Source organism: Ornithorhynchus anatinus, chromosome 3, assembly GCF_004115215.2.
Source record: "Ornithorhynchus anatinus isolate Pmale09 chromosome 3, mOrnAna1.pri.v4, whole genome shotgun sequence".
In the NCBI taxonomy this organism is placed as follows: Eukaryota; Metazoa; Chordata; class Mammalia; order Monotremata; family Ornithorhynchidae; genus Ornithorhynchus; species Ornithorhynchus anatinus.
Genome location: NC_041730.1, coordinates 129,554,403 through 129,570,172, shown reverse-complemented (window position 1 = coordinate 129,570,172; position 15,770 = coordinate 129,554,403). Strand labels below are relative to the sequence as shown.

General features: G+C 46.3%; 1 protein-coding gene across 1 annotated transcript; it reads left to right on the top strand.

Moving 5' to 3' along the window:
- The first annotated feature begins 2,693 nt into the window (after positions 1–2,693).
- LOC114810112 (bone morphogenetic protein 2-like) lies at positions 2,694–14,954 on the top strand. The gene is made up of 5 exons (XM_029059897.1): positions 2,694–2,958; positions 6,195–6,337; positions 9,992–10,108; positions 12,368–12,569; positions 14,527–14,954. Exons 1-5 carry the CDS (start codon positions 2,694–2,696, stop codon positions 14,952–14,954), a joined length of 1,155 nt encoding a protein of 384 aa, XP_028915730.1.
- The last annotated feature ends 816 nt before the right edge of the window (positions 14,955–15,770 follow it).

Genomic DNA, 15,770 nt, shown 5'->3' with positions numbered 1-15,770 from the left:
TTCCAAGGGAAGCAGCGTGGCTCAGTGTAAAGAGCCCGGGCTTGGGAGTCAGAGGACGTGGGTTCGAATCCTGGCTCTGCCACCTGTCAGCTTTGTGACTGTGGGCAAGTCATTTCACTTCTCTGTGCCTCAGTTACCTCCTCTGTAAAATGGGGACTAACTGTGAGCCTCACATGGGACGATCTGATTACCCTGTATCTACCCCAGCGCTTAGAACAGTGCTCTGCACATAGTAAGCGCTTAACAAATACCAACATTATTATTATTATCATTACAGTCTGGCAACAGAGACAATCCCGACCCAAGAACGCGCTCACAGTCTAGACGGGGGGAGACAGACAACAAAACAAAACAAGTAGGCAGGCATCAATAGCATCAATATAAATAAATAGAATTATAGATATATACACATCATTAATAAAACAAATAGACTAAATATGTACCCAAGGTTAAATCAAAAACATAACCAGTGGGTGTTGAAACTCTTTCTTCCACATATCAATTAATCAATCAATGGTATTGATTGAGAACATACTGTGTCCAGAGCACTGTACTAAGTACTTAAAAAGCCGGGTTATTTTGTCCAATTGCTCCTTTCCATCTCACAGGTAGCTGCAGACCACTTGTCTGCTGTGTGACCTTAGGCAAGCCACTTCACTTCTCTGTGCCTCAGTTACCTCATCTGGAAAACGGGGATTAAGACCGCGAGTCCCACACGGGCTAGGTACTACGTCCACCTCGATTTGTTTGCATCCACCCCAGCGCTTAGTACAGTGCCCGGCACATAGTAGTAAACACTTAACAAATATCATCATCATCAGTCCAGTTGAATCAGAGGACCTGGGTTCTAATCCCAGCTCTGCCGCTTGCCTGCTGTGTGACCTGAAGCAAGCCACTTCATTCTTCTGTGATTCCGTTTCCTCATCTGTGAAATGGGAGAAGGTACCGGTCTTCTCCCTCCCCCTTAAAACTCTGACCCTGTGTCCCATCTGCTTATATTGCATCTACTCCAGGGCTTGGTTTATAGTAAACACTGAACAAATACTACTATTATTATGGTGAGTTTGCAAGGTTGGGTGTGGAGGGGGAGATGGAAGGGAGCAGGGAGGCAGAGCTGTCGGAGGCGGTAGAATCCAGAAGAAGGGGAAGAAGGAGAAGGAGGTAATAGTAATCATGGTAATTGTTAAGCACTTACTCTGTGGCAAGAACTGGGAAAATAATAATCGTGGTATTTGTTAAGCACTTACTTTGCGCCAAACACTGTTCTAAACATTGGACACTGTTCGAAGTGCCAGGCATTCATTCCATAGTATTTATTGAGCGCTTACTATGCGCAGAGCACTGCACTAAGCGCTTGGAATGGACAAATGGGCAACAGATAGAGACAGTCCCTGCCCTTTGACGGGCTCACGGTCTAATCGGGGGAGACGGACAGACGAGAACAATGGCACTAAATAGAGTCAAGGGGAAGAACATCTCCTAAAAACAATGGCAAATAAATAGAATCAGGGTGATGTACATCTCATTAAACAAAATAAACCAAATAAATAAACAGGCACTGTTCTAAGTGTTGGAAAATACAAGTTAATTAGGTTGGACACAGTCCTCGTCCCGCATGGGGCTCACAATCTTAGTCCCCATTTTACAAAGGAGATAACTGAGGCCCAGAGAATTAAGCGACTTGCCCAAGATCACACAGCAGACATTTCGTGGAGTCGGGATCAGAACCCAGGTCCTTCTGACTCCCCTTTCCATGCTCTATCCACTAAACTACACCGCTTCTCATGGAAACGAAAGCTTTTTCATCTGGATTTGTAATTCAACCGGATCTTTTGAGCGCTTGCCGTGTGCGGAACACTGTATTAAGTGGTTGAGAGAGTATAATAGACACGTTCCCTGCCCACACGAGCTTAGTCTAGAGCCTGGACCCCGGGGCAGCTCTCTCCCCGAAACGGGCAAACCCCCATTTCTTGGGAATTGACTTTGGGGGAGGCAAAGAAGGGTGAGAGTGGAGAGATGAAATGATGATAGGGAAATGTGCAGTGTACTTGGGAAGCACGGTCTGGCAAGTCTTGATATTCTTTCATTCATTCATTCAATCACCTTTATTGAGCACTTTCAGTGTGCAGAGCACTGTACTAAGCGCTTGGAAAGTACAATACAGCAATAAAGAGACAATCCCTGCCCACGGGGGCTCCCAGTCTAGAGGAGGGAGACGGACATCAGTCCAGCAGGCCGACACCAGAGCGATTTTTGAACTGGTTTCTAACTCCAAGGGGGAGAAGAGAGCTTGAGCTCCACCTTCTAACCTCCTCCCCTTTCACCGACTCTTCTTCGGGCTTTGCCGCTTTGTCATGCAGAGAGGTCAATGGCCTTGGGAAGGGACAATGGCCTTGGGAAGGCTTGATCAAGGGCTCGGTGTTTATTGAGCCCCGGTCCTGGGTGATAGCCCCCCAGAACAGCTTTGTCAAGGAGAGGCCAAACCAGTGGAAAGGGGGATTTGCAATGCAAATGGTGCGGCCCTGGAAGAACCGAGGCACACGTCTCCATAAAAAGGTGATGGGGAGATGTGACACTAACCCAGATCGCTAGCTGACCCTGGTACCTGCTTGGGGAGGGGGGCGTCTGTAGTTGTCTCAGCTCTCCTCCTCTTCCTCCGAAGCCCCCCGGGCTCAGCTCGGCCTCCAGTGACCATGGGGGTAGGCTTGCTCTGGATGGGCCTGGCGCTTCTGCTCCTCAGCCCGGGGCCCTCCACGCCTCTGCCCCCACAGGGGGAGGGCCTGGGGGACCAGAGTGACCTGGATCAGGACCTGCAGCTGGATGACCCCCACCAGTCCACGGGGTCCCACCGGGAGCCCCCCAGGTTCATGATGGACCTCTACAACAGGGTGACCTCCACGGCCACCAAGATGCCCCGGCCCCAGCGGTGGAACATGGTGCGCAGCTTTGAAGAAAAGGGTGAGTCTTGGGGGCGCCGGGGCCTGGGCGGACCTGGGCAGGGGCCACGGCGGGTGGGAACAACCAGGACCCCCTTCCTCGAGTGGAGGAAAGTGGACCCCGGAAAATATGCCCCTGGCTGGCGTCGACAGATTGGGAAGCAGCATGGCGTAGTGGATAGAGCACGGGCCTGGGAGTTAGGAGGCTATGGGCTCTAATTGTGGCTTTGCCACTTGTCTGCTGTGTGACCTTGGGCAAGTCACTTCGCTTCTCTCTGCCTCAATGACCTCATCTGTAAAATGGGGGTTGAGACTGTGAGATGTGGGACAGGGACCGTGTCCAATCCGATTTCCTTGTATCCACCCCGGTGCTTAGTACAGCGCTTGGCACATAGTAAGCCCTTAACAGATACCAAGATTATTTATCTTTTAGACTCGATCTCTAGACTGTGACCTCCATGTGGCAGGAGGAGGTCTCCCTTCCTATCCCTCTCCCTTCCCTTCCCCTCCCTTCCCTCTCCCTTCCCCTCCCCTCAGCACTGTATTCATCTGCTCAACTGTATATATTTTCATTACCCTATTTATTTTGTTAATGAGATGTACATCACCTTCATTCTATTGATTTGCTATTGTTTTGAGATGTTCATCCCCTCAATTCTATTTATTGCCATTGTTCTTGTCTGTCCGTCTCCCCCGATTAGACTGTAAGCCCGTCAGAGGTCAGGGACTGTCTCCATCTGTTACCGATTTGTCCATTCCAAGCGCTTAGTACAGTGCTCTGCACATAGTAAGCGCTCAATAAATACTATTGAATGAATGAATGAATGATCATGTTGACCAACTCGATTGTACTGTACTCTCCTAAGTGCTTAGTACGGTGTTTGGCACCAGTAGGTGCTCAGTAAAAACCATTGTCACTCAGTCGATCATATTTTTTGAGCGCTTACTGTGTGCAGAGCACTGTACTAAGTGCTTGGGAGAGTCCGCTCTAATAGTAAAACAGCCGTAATCCCTGCCCGCAACAAGTTCTGTACTAAGTGTTTGAGTCCAATCTAACAACAGAACAGACGCATTCCCTGCTCACAACAAGCTTACAGTCTAGAGGGGGAGACAGATATTAATAAAATTACAGATGTGTACATAAGTGCTGTGAGTATAGACCCCAAAGACAGAAGCAAGAGCCAGGAATGTATGGGGCTAATTTTGAGTTGGGCTGTTGGTAGACATTAGCTGGAAAATGCCCGCTTGGCTCATTCAGGAAGAATAGAGCATTTGGAGCAATCTCGATCCCGTGCTAGGCTTCCTGCTGGTGGGTGGGAAGAGCGGGAGCTGGGAGGGAGGAAATAAATAAGGAAGAACAGAGGAAATGCCCATAGGGTTGGGGATGCGATTTCTTTGGCAAAATAAATCATAACAACATGGTAGGATTAGAGGGTGAATTTGGGAAAAAGTAGACTCCTAGTGTAGCCTAGTGGAAAGAGCAAGGGCCTGGAAGTCAGAAGGGCCTGGGTTTTAATCCTTGCCACTTGGGCAAGTCATCTCATTTCTCTGAGCCTCAGTTATCTCATCAGGAAAATGAGGATTAAGACTGTGAGCCCCATATAGGACATGGACTGTGTCCTACCTGATTAGCTTATATCTACCTCAGTGCTGAGGACAGTGCCTAGCATGTAGTAAGTGCTTAACAAATACCATTAAAAAAAAAAAGGCCTGGGCCTAGGGAGTCAGAGAACCAGGTTGTAATCCCAGCTCTGCCATTTGCCTGTTGTGCGACCTTGAGCAAGCAAGTTAACTTCTCTGGGCCTCATTTTCTTCATCTGTAAAATGGTGATGAAATACCTGTTCTCCCTCCTATTTAGATTGTGATCCCCATGTGGGACAGGGACTGTGTCCAACCTGATGATCTTGTATCTAGCCCAGAACTTGAGCACAAAGCAAAAACTTACCAAATGCCATAATGATTAAATCTCCAAGGCAGCAAAACAAGCTTGTTCTTTATTTCACTTTTTCTTACCTTTCCCTCCCCTTTCCCCCTTCCTTCCTTCCTTCCTTCCTTCCTTCCTTCCTTCCTTCCTTCCTTCCTTCCTTCCTTCCTTCCTTCCTTCCTTCCTTCCTTCCTTCCTTCCTTCCTTCCTTCCTTCCTTCCTTCCTTCCTTCCTTCCTTCCTTCCTTCCTTCCTTCCTTCCCTTAGACTCTGCTTTCTCTCTCCCCCTTCTTAGTGGACTACTTAGCTATTCTTGCCTTTGCTGCCCTGCCAGTTGGTGCTTTTCATTTTTTTCCCATTTCAAAATACTGCTTGTATGGCTACATAGACAGCATCTCATTAAACCTCTTAGACTGAATATTGTTCTGTTTTACCCTTGGAATTTTGGCAGTCACTGAAGGGATAATCTCCCTCTCCCATGTCTATTAGTGAGGACTGGTCAAAATTCCCTGTTAAGTATGTTATCTATCATAATAATAATTATTAGGATATTTGTTAAACACCTATCTGTTGAACATTGTGCTTAGCACTGGAGTTTAAAAAAAAGCATACAGATTAGACACAGAACCCTGTCCCATATGTTAGTCTAAGGGAGAAGGGACCAGGTGTTTAAAACCCTTTTTACAGATGAGGAATCGGAGTCAAAGAGAACATAAGCAGTGTGGTCTAGGGGACAGAACATGAGCCTGGGAGTCAGAGGGCCTGGGTTCTAATTCATTCACTCACTCGTATTTATTGAGCGCTTACTGTGTTCAGGGCACTGTAGTAAGCACTTGGAAAGTGCAATTCAGCAACAAATAGAGACAATCCCTGCCCACATTGGGCTCCTATCTCTGCCAATTGTTTGTCGTGTGACCTCAGGCAAGTCACTTAACTTCTCTGAGCCTCAGTGTCCTCAACTGATAGATGGAGATAAAATACCTGTTCTCCCTCCTACTTAGACTGTGAACAACAAGCAGGGCAGGGACTGTGTCTGACCTAACTTGTACCTACTCCAGTACTTAGAACAATGTTTGACACATTCATTAATTCATTCAGTTGTATTTATTGATCACTTACCGTGTGCAAAGCACTGATCTAAGTGCTTAGCACTGTACTAAGACACACAATAAGCACTTAACAAATACCATAAAAAGATAGGTGATTCGCCCAGGGTCACATAGCAGGGATTAGAACCCAGGTCTCTAGATTCCCTGATCTTTCCTCTAGGCCAGGTGGCTTCCAGTGTGTAAAACAGTGCTCGTACATGTTGTTTTTCCTAAACTGTTTTCCAGGTCACAGGAATCAGTCCTATTTTTACTTCAACATCTCTTTGGTGGGGAAGGATGAACTGGTTTTAAAAGCTGAACTCCAAGTTTTCAAAAGGAGGAAGGCCCCTCCTCACCCCAAGGGATCCCAGGAGACCCATTACTGCAAAGTAAGACGTGGCTGTGATGATTGGAGTCTTAGAATTTTATAGCCAAGGGCTGCATTCCTGGCGGTTCAGATACAGTCCAAGAGCGTGCACATGTGTGTGTGTGTGCGTGTATGCGTGTATGCATGACTCGTAAGCACATCCACCCTAAAACCGAGAGAACTCAGAGAGCTAAGAAAATGTCCCTTCTCTGGCGTAGGGGATAGAGCACGGGCCTGGGAGTCAGAAGGTCATGGGTTCTAATTCTGGCTGCACCTCTTCTCTGTTGTGTGACCTTGAGCGAGTCCCTTCATGTCTCTGGGCCTCAGTTACCTCATTTGGAAAATGGGGATTAAGACTGTGAGCCCCACGTGGGACAGGGACTGTGTCCAACCTGATTTGCTTGTATCCACCCCGGCGCTTAGAACAGTAAGAGTTTAACAAATACCATTATTATTATTATTATTATTCTCTCCTCTCAGGAGAAGAGAGGTAGAACTGGTGACAAAGTGACATTGGGTTAGCCTGGAGTAGGGGTGAACTCACTTTCCTGGAGAGCTGTTTAAGAGTTGGGATGCTTTGGTTCCATTACCAATGCCTCTCTTGTCCCAGAGGATTTCCTCACCACTCCAGAAACATCCAATCTCTGCTAGTCTGCCATCGCGGATGGGACTCTACAAACTCTCAATTATAGCCAGTAATGGCGGGCAGAGGTAGTAGGGATAATTGAAATTCGCAGAAAATTCCCAAATCTCATTGCAGCTAATAGTTTCAACCTCTTGCCTCACCAAAGCTGAGACAAGATCTGCTAACAAATGGACAGATGGGAGTTTCGCCCCCATCCTCTTCCCCTTCTTCTTTTCTGGGTAGAGGTGCTAATGAGCAGTGAAATGAGTAAGGCAAGAAGTAAGAGAGGGGAAAGAACTAATCAAAGGCATCTGAATAACTGCTCTTAAAAAAAAAATAATCAGAAACCTAGGCTTAAGAGAATAGAAACAGAAACTAGCTCGTTGTGGGCAGGGAATGTGTCTGTTAACTCTGTTGTACAGTGCTCCTCTGCACACAGGAAGCGCTTGATAGATTGATGGATTGACTGGCTTTAAAGCACTCAGTCAGCTTGCCTTCTCCTACCTTACCTCGCTGCTTTCCTAATAATAATAATAATAATAATAATGATGGTATCTGTTAAGTGCTTACTTTGTGCCAGGCACTGTACTAAATTCTGGAACACAGTCCCTTCCCCACATGGGGCTCACAGTCTTCATCCCCATTTTACAGATGAAATGAAGTGATTTGCCCAAGGTCACTTATTACTCCATTTATTTTGTTAATGATGTGTATATATCTATGATTCTATTTATCTTGATGATATTGACCCCAGACTACTTGCTTTGTTTTGTTCTGTTTTGTTGTCTATCTTCCCCTTCTAAGACTGTGAGCCCACTGTTGGGTAGGGATTGTCTCTATCTGTTGCCGAATTGTACATTCCAAGCGCTTAGTACAGTGCTCTGCACGTAGTAAGCGCTCAATAAATGCAAATGAATAAATGAAAAGAAGAGCAGTGGCAGAGCCGGGATTAGAACTCAGATCCTTCTGACTCCCAGACCTGTACTCTATCCGCTATGCTGTGCTGCTTTCCCACTACACCCCAGTCCTCCCACTTCACTCCCCTAACACTGATTTCCTCACTGACCCTCAATCTTGTCTACCTCACCACTGACCTCTCCACCACCTCCTTCCTCTGGCCTGGAACTCCCTCCCCCTTCATATATGACGGATTGCCATTCTCCCCACCTTCAAAACCTCATGAAAATAATGTCTTCTCCAAAAAGGCTTCCCTGATTTAAAACCCCTCTTTTCCCCTTCTCACTCCCCCTTCTGCGTCGTCACTTAACTTCTCTGGGCCTCAGTTACCTCATCTGTAAAATGGCATTAAAAGTGTGAGCCCCATGTGTGACAACCTGATTACCCTGTATCTATCGCAGCTCTTAGAAGAGTGCTTGGCACATAGTAAGCACTTAACAGATACCATCATTATTATTGTTATTATCCGTTCACTTGGATCTGTCCCCTTTAAGCGCTTGACATTCACCCCACCCGCAGCCTCACAGCACTTATGTCCATATATGAAATTTATTTATCTGTATCCATGTCTATCTCCCCCTCTTGACTGAAAACTCTCTGTGGACAGGGAACATGTCTAGCAATTCTGTTACATTCTTCTCGCCCAAGTACTTCATTCAGCGTTCTGCACACAGAAAGTGCAGAAAAGCAGTGTGGCCTAGTGGAAATAGCACGGGCCTGGGAGTCAGAGGACCCGAGGTTCTAATTCTGGCTTCACTACTTGTCTGCTGTGTGACCTTGGGCAAGTCACTTAACTTCTCTGGGCCTCAGTTACCTCATCTGTAAAATAGAGATTAAATCCTCCACGCTCTGTCTGTGAGCCCTATGTGAGACAGGGACTATGCCCAATCTGATTATCTTGTATCTACCCCAGGTCTTACAGAGCACCTAATAAGCACCTAAAAAATACCATTAAAAATACAATTGATTATCAATATACTCCCTTTCAGTTATTTTTTCCATCACTGATTTGGTTTATGTCATTCATTCAATTGTATTTATTGAGAGCACTTACTGTGTGCATAACACTCTACTATGCCCTCGGTAGAGTACAATACAACAGCAAGCAGACACATTCCTTACCCACAACAAGCTTACCTTCTCCTCCCTCTGACCTGCTATTCCTCCCATCTTCATATCTGACAGATCAACACTCTCCCTATCTTCAAGGCCCTCAGAGAATCAGATGTCTTTCAAGAAGCTTCCCTGGCTAACTTTTCCTTCCCCTACCTCATTCTCCCTCCTCCTGGGTGGTCTAAGCGCTTGGATCTGTAACCCTTAAGTGCTCTGTTACTCACCCCAGCCCCAAGTCCACCGCATTTTTGTGCATTTCCTTATAGTCTGCCGCTTCCCCTAGCCGCCATTTATTTTAATGTCTGTCTTTCCCCTCTAAACTATAAGCTCCTTGCGGGCAACTCTATTTTATTGTGCTCTACCAAGCACTTAAGACAGTTCTCTGCACACAATAAGCTTTCAATAAATACCATGGATTAATTGAATGATTGATTGGGTTGGCATGTGTCAAGGTAACACTGACCACCTGAACTTCTCAATTGAAACGGGTTCCAGGTTGCCAGAACGGGGAACTCTGGCATCTTGTTGGACAAGGTCTGGGCTGCCTCCATGTCCCCTAGAGCCTAGCTCAGACACCTTCTTGTCTGGAGAGAAGACCCTTTTGCTGCTCTTAATAGGGCAGGGATTGAGGGGTGTGTCCCCCTGCATATGACAGGAGCGAGGAAGGCCACCAAATGCCCCCAAATGACCACTGGGAGGAAATTGAGTGTGAAGAGGAATGAGAGGAGAGAGAAAAAAGAATGAGTAGGAAGAAAGAGAAAATGGATCCTAGGTTTTGTTAGAGGAGCTAAGGATTTTGATGAGAGAGAAAGAAACCCAGTACAGATGGGAATTTTCCCCTGGACTGAGTGCTGTTTTCCTCTGTTCATACTTGCTCAGGAAGATTTTTCCTTCAGGGCTTGGCTTGCTTCTCCTGGGCCTTTGCTTTATTCCAGGGCATTTGGTGATGACAACCTAATCGTTTTTGTGTCTGAATTTCAGATGGAAGTCTACGAGTTACTGGGTAAAACGAAGAATGCCCAAAAGGGAGACCTCATTACTTCCAAAGAGCTGGTTTTGAATTCAGAGGGGTGGCTGGTGTTCGAGGTGACCGGCACCGTAAGTGACCCATTCTCTCCTTGCCGCTCCGTCCCCAGCAGACCCCCACACGAAGGCCTCCAGTTTAGACCTCCGGCAAAGACTTCGGCCCTCCTCAGGCAACAGAGCATCGTTCAAGTTTGGAAGTCGGGGAAGCCTCACCACGCTGAGACTAGTGGATAGGCAGGTGCTTGGGAGTCAGAAGGACCTAGGTTCTAAACCCGGCTTCACCACATGTCTGCTGTGTGAGCTTGAGCAAGGCACTTCACTTCTCTGGGCTTCAGTTACCTCATCTGTAAAATGGGGACTAAGAGAGCGAGCCCCTCGTGGGACAGGGACCGTGACCAACCTGATTAGCTTGTATCTACCTCAGTGCGTAGAACAGTGCTTTGCACATAATAAGTGCTTCACAAGTTCAGTAGTTATTAGTAATTATTATTACTAGAATTGTTGTTCTAGGCTTTCCTTATACATCTGGGCAAGGAGAGAATCCCTCCCACTCTATGAAACACATTCGTAAGCACCTTCTTTGTGTTTCTCCCTTGGTTTTCTGAATCCCAGATGAGATCCCACAGCCTTCAGATCCATACTGAAATAGTAAAGCGGGTGAGCCTGCGATGAATGGCTTGGAGGTGAGAAGCCAGAGCCCCAGAGCAGATTTCACTCTGTTTCTGTGGCACTGCCCGTCCTGTTCCTCCTCTAACTCCTCATCAAAGACCAAAATAGAGGCAGAGCCTTCTTTGGGACAGAGATGATTGGCTTCTTGGCCAAAACATGGGTATGACGCAGCAAGGCCCAGTGGAATTATAATAGTAATAACTTTGTCAAATGCTTACTATGTGCCAAACACTGTACTAAATGCTGGGGTAATAATAATAATAATGGTATTTATTAAGTGCTTACTAGGTGCCAAGCACTGTTCTAAGCGCTGGGGTAGATACAGAGTAATCAGATTGTCCCAGGTGGGGCTCATAGTCTAAACCCCCATTTTACAGATGAGGTAACTGAGGCATAGAGAAGTGATTTGCCCAAGGTCACACAGCAAACAAGTGGCTGACTCCTGGACCCACGCTCTATCCACTACACTGTGCTACAAGATAATCAGATCCCACATGAAGCTCACAGTTTAAGTAGGAGGGAGAACAGCTATTGCACCCCTCTTTTACATTTGAGGAAACTGAGTCACAGAAAAGTTAAGTCACTTGCCCAGGGTCACAAAGCAAAGACATTATGGAGCAGTCTCTGATTCTCAGACCTATGCTCTTTCCACAAGGGCTTGGGAGTCCTTGCTCTTGAGTTCTTGAGTTCTAATCCTGGTTTTGCCATATGTCTGCTATGTGACCTTGGGCAAGTCACTTCACTTCTCTGTGCCTCAGTTACCTCATCTGTAAAATGGGGATCAAGACTGTGAGCCCCACGAGGGACATGGACTCTGTCCAACCTGATTACCTTGTATCTCCCCCAGCACTTAGAACAGTCCAAGCAAAATAAGTGCTTAACAAGCCCTGTTATTATCATTTTATTGTGTGAAATGGGAATATGTGGACATCTGCAATGGTCTTTCTAGCAGAGAAATGCAGTATTGATAGAGTTGCTGGGAGCAGCATGGAGGAGGGGGCCAAAAAGCTGCGGGCTCTCAAACCCTCATCTTGTCTACATATCACAATCCCTGCTCTTGCTTTTTGTACTCTCCCAAGTACTTACTACAGTGCTTTGCACATAGTAAGTACTTCATAAATATCATCAATCCATTGATTGTTATATTGGCGTTTAGTATGAAGTTTGCCTTTGTAATTCAAGCCAGTTTGGGACTGATTTTTCTAACAGAGAATGATCTTGGAGATGTAGGCAGGAATCCATATAAGCGGACTTAGTTCTCCTTAGTTAGAGGAAACAGTGTGGCTTCACAGGCCTGGGAGTCAGAAGGACCTGGGTTCCAATCCTGGCTTCGCCACTTATCTGCTGTGTGACCTTGGGCAAATCACTTCATTTCTCGGGCCTCGGTTACCTCATCTATAAAATGGGGATTAAGACTGTGAGCCCCATACGGGACAGGGACCGAGTTAAACTTGTATCTACCCCATGAATAGAACAGTGCTTGGCACAGAGTAAGTGCTTAACAAGTACCAATCGTTATTATTATTGTTCACCATACGACTTGACTTGCAGGCTGAAGATCAAGACCCAGAATTCTGGGGAATCTGAGTGGCGGGGTCCATCTCCTTCTAGATTATGCAGTCTTTCTTTCCTGACATGTTGGTACTTCTGGGATATTTCTAGGTGAACCAGTGGATCCAGGAAGGCTGGTACGATCGGGGCTTTGTGATCCTCACAACCGTGGCCAGAAAAAACTCCCTCAGGCGACACTTGGTGGGAGCGCACCGGAGGAAGAAGGATAATGACAAAAGGAATTCTTTACTTGTTCTCTTCACTAACACTGAACAGAACACTCTGAGACATGGATACCCTGATCTGTCCACAGGTATGGCTCGGGGTTCTCTCTAGTCTGGGCAAATGAGTCCTGAAAGTCATGAGAAAAATGATGGATTATAATAATAATTGTGGTATTTTTTAGTGCTTACTCTGGGCCAAGCACTGTGCCGAGCGCCGCAGTATATATCAGATAACTGGTTTGCACCCGATCCCTGTCCCTCAAGGGACTCACAGTCCAATTAGGATGGTGAATTATATATTACTTTATAATATATAATGAATTACATAGTGTAAATTATTTATTCATTCATTCAATAGTATTTATTGAGCGCTTACTATGTGCAGAGCACTGTACTGAGCGCTTGGAATGTACAAATCGGTAACAGATAGAGACAGTCCCTGCCCTTTGACGGGCTTACGGTCTAATCGGGGGAGATGGACAGACGAGAACGATAGCGATAAATAGAATCGAGGGGATGAATATCTCATTAAAACAATAGCAAATAAATAGAATTAAGGTGATGTACATTTCATTAACAAAATGAATAGGGCAATGAAGATATATACAGTTGAGCGGAAGAGTACAGTGCCGAGGGGAGGGGAAGGGAGAGGGGGAGGAGCAGAGAGAAATGGGGGTAAAAGGGGGTTTAGCTGTGGAGAGGTGAAGGGGGGCGGTAGAGGGAGTAGAGGGAGAAGGGGAGCTCAGTCTGGGAAAACCTCTTTGTATAAAATACAAATAATTTATTTGTATTAATGTCTGTCTCCCCGCTCTAGACTGCCAACTTGTTTTGGGTAGGGATTGTATCTGCTAATTCTACTGTATTCATTCAATAGTAGTATTTATTGAGCGCTTACTATGTGCAGACACTCTTCCGATCGCTTAGTCCAGTGCTCTGCACATAATACGGCAGGGACCGTCTCTATCTGTTGCCGACTTGTTCATCCCAAGCGCTTAGTACAGTGCTCTGCACCTAGTAAGCGCTCAATAAATACTATTGAATGAATGAATGAATAATAAGCCCTCAATAAATACCATTGATTGATTCGTTGATTGCCTGAGGGAGAACAGTCCTCATTTTACAGTTGAGGAAACTGAAGCACAGAGCGAATGACTGGCTCAAGGTCACACAGTAGTCAAGTGGCAAAGCTAGGATTAGAACCCAGGTCTACTGATTCCCAGGCCTGGGTTCTTTCTAATAGGCCAGGCTGCTTCATTTTCATCTGGATGATAATAGTAATAATAATAATAATGTTGATATTTGTTAAGTGCTTACTAAGTACAGAGCACTGTTCTAAGCGCTGGGGGAGATACAGGGTCATCAGGTTGTCCCCCGTGAGGCTCACAGTCTTCATCCCCATTTTACAGATGAGGTAACTGAGGCCCAGAGAAGTTAAGTGACTTGCCCACAGTCACACAGCCGACAAGTGGCAGATCCAAGATTTGAACCCCTGACCTCGGACTCCCAAGCCCGAGCTCTTTCCACTGAGCCACGCTGGATGGGGATCTATGGGATGCCTGTCAGACGTACCAGCCTTCTGCAGTTGGCACCGAACTAAGGCTGATACAAAGGGAAAGAGAATTGCAAAATGTTCTCATCTACGTGGGGGTGATGTACTGAACCTGCCTTCTGTTCCTCCCTGGATGGAACTGAAATAGTGTCTCCTTCTGAATGGTGGAGGCCACTTTCTTGAGTGGTCATCTATATTTCAATCGGAAAACAAGAGAAGCAGCATTACCTCGTGGCTAGAGCACGGGCCTGGGAAGTCAGAAGGAACTGGGTTCTAATCCTGACTCCACCTCTTGTCTGTTGGGTGGCCTTGGGCAAGTCACTCTGCATACAGAAGATGCTCCATAAATACTACTGATTATTTGATCGGTTGATAGTTACCCTAGGTGTGGATTTTTTAGAGCTAAACCAAAACTCTCCATCCGAGCTCTAGCCTTTTGCTCTAAACCCGCGGCTCTTCCGATTCAAGAAGCCAGTAACCGCCTTCGATCCTTACAGCGTTGGAGTCGATAGATCTCGGCCACTTGGACTTCGAGAAAATCTCCAAGCGTAACCACACCCGGAGAATCCGCAGTGTTTCCAGAAACAAGGGCCCGGCCCTGCAAATCTGTCAGAAGATTCTTTACTACGTCAACTTTGAGGATCTTGGGTGGTCGGACTGGTTGATATCCCCCAAAGGATTCCAAACCAACTACTGCAAGGGGAAATGTTATTTCCCCTTAGCTAACGGGCCTAAGACCACAAACCATGCCACCCTCCAGTCTTTCTTGGTCAGGATGGGGATCAGGTTAGACCACGAGTTCCCTCACCCCTGCTGTGTCCCCGACAAACTCTCCCCCATCAACCTCCTGTACTACGACGATGACAATAACGTGGTCCTCAAGGTGTTCCAAGACATGGTGGCCGACAGATGTGGTTGCCTTTAACTGAAGCCAAATCTCCACCTAATTCAACCACGTTCGCCAGCCGTGATCTGGAGGAAATGACCCAGTTCATTCCTTCATTCATATTAATTGAGAGCTTACAGCGTGCAGAGCACTGTACTAAGTGCTCTCCCCCATCATCTGGGAGGCCATTCCTGCCTCATTCCACCCTACCGAGTCCTGCTCCTCCTTGACACTGAACCTAAGGATTCCTATCGTGAGAAGAAATGTTCCTCGATGCCTGCAAACCATTCTACCACCTCCAGCCCCTTCTATGACTCATTCCTCTCCCTTTAAATCACTTGTGTGATTATTTATACATATTTATGTAGACTGTATATTTGCCAGGCTTGCTTCCCTCCTCTTGTATGCTGGTGAATTCTTCTGCCTGTTGATAAGTAGATGCCACTGCACTGCGACAGCTCTCTCTCCCAACTGGGGCTTCCAAACCAACTTCTGCTCCAGTGCAGGGTCTATGTTTGTTATGGAACCCTCAATTTGTTTTGCTGCTTAACTCTCCTAATTATTTTAAGCTGCGGGAGAGGGAGTGCTGAACGGAGAGGCTCTCAAAATTGAGGCACTTCTCCGAATTGTTCCTGGTTTCAGAAAAAAAGAGTTCCAGGGTGTAATAGAGGTGAAAATTTAAAAATGAATGGCTTACCTGTCAAATAAAATTGGCTTAATATTTCTCTACCTGGGTAGGTAGTGAGTTTTAAAGTTCAAGAAGTTTGAGAAGCAGCAGGCCTAGTGGAAAGAGCATAGGGCTGGGAGTCAGAGGACCTGGGTTCTAATTAGAACCCCAGATCCACCACCTATCTG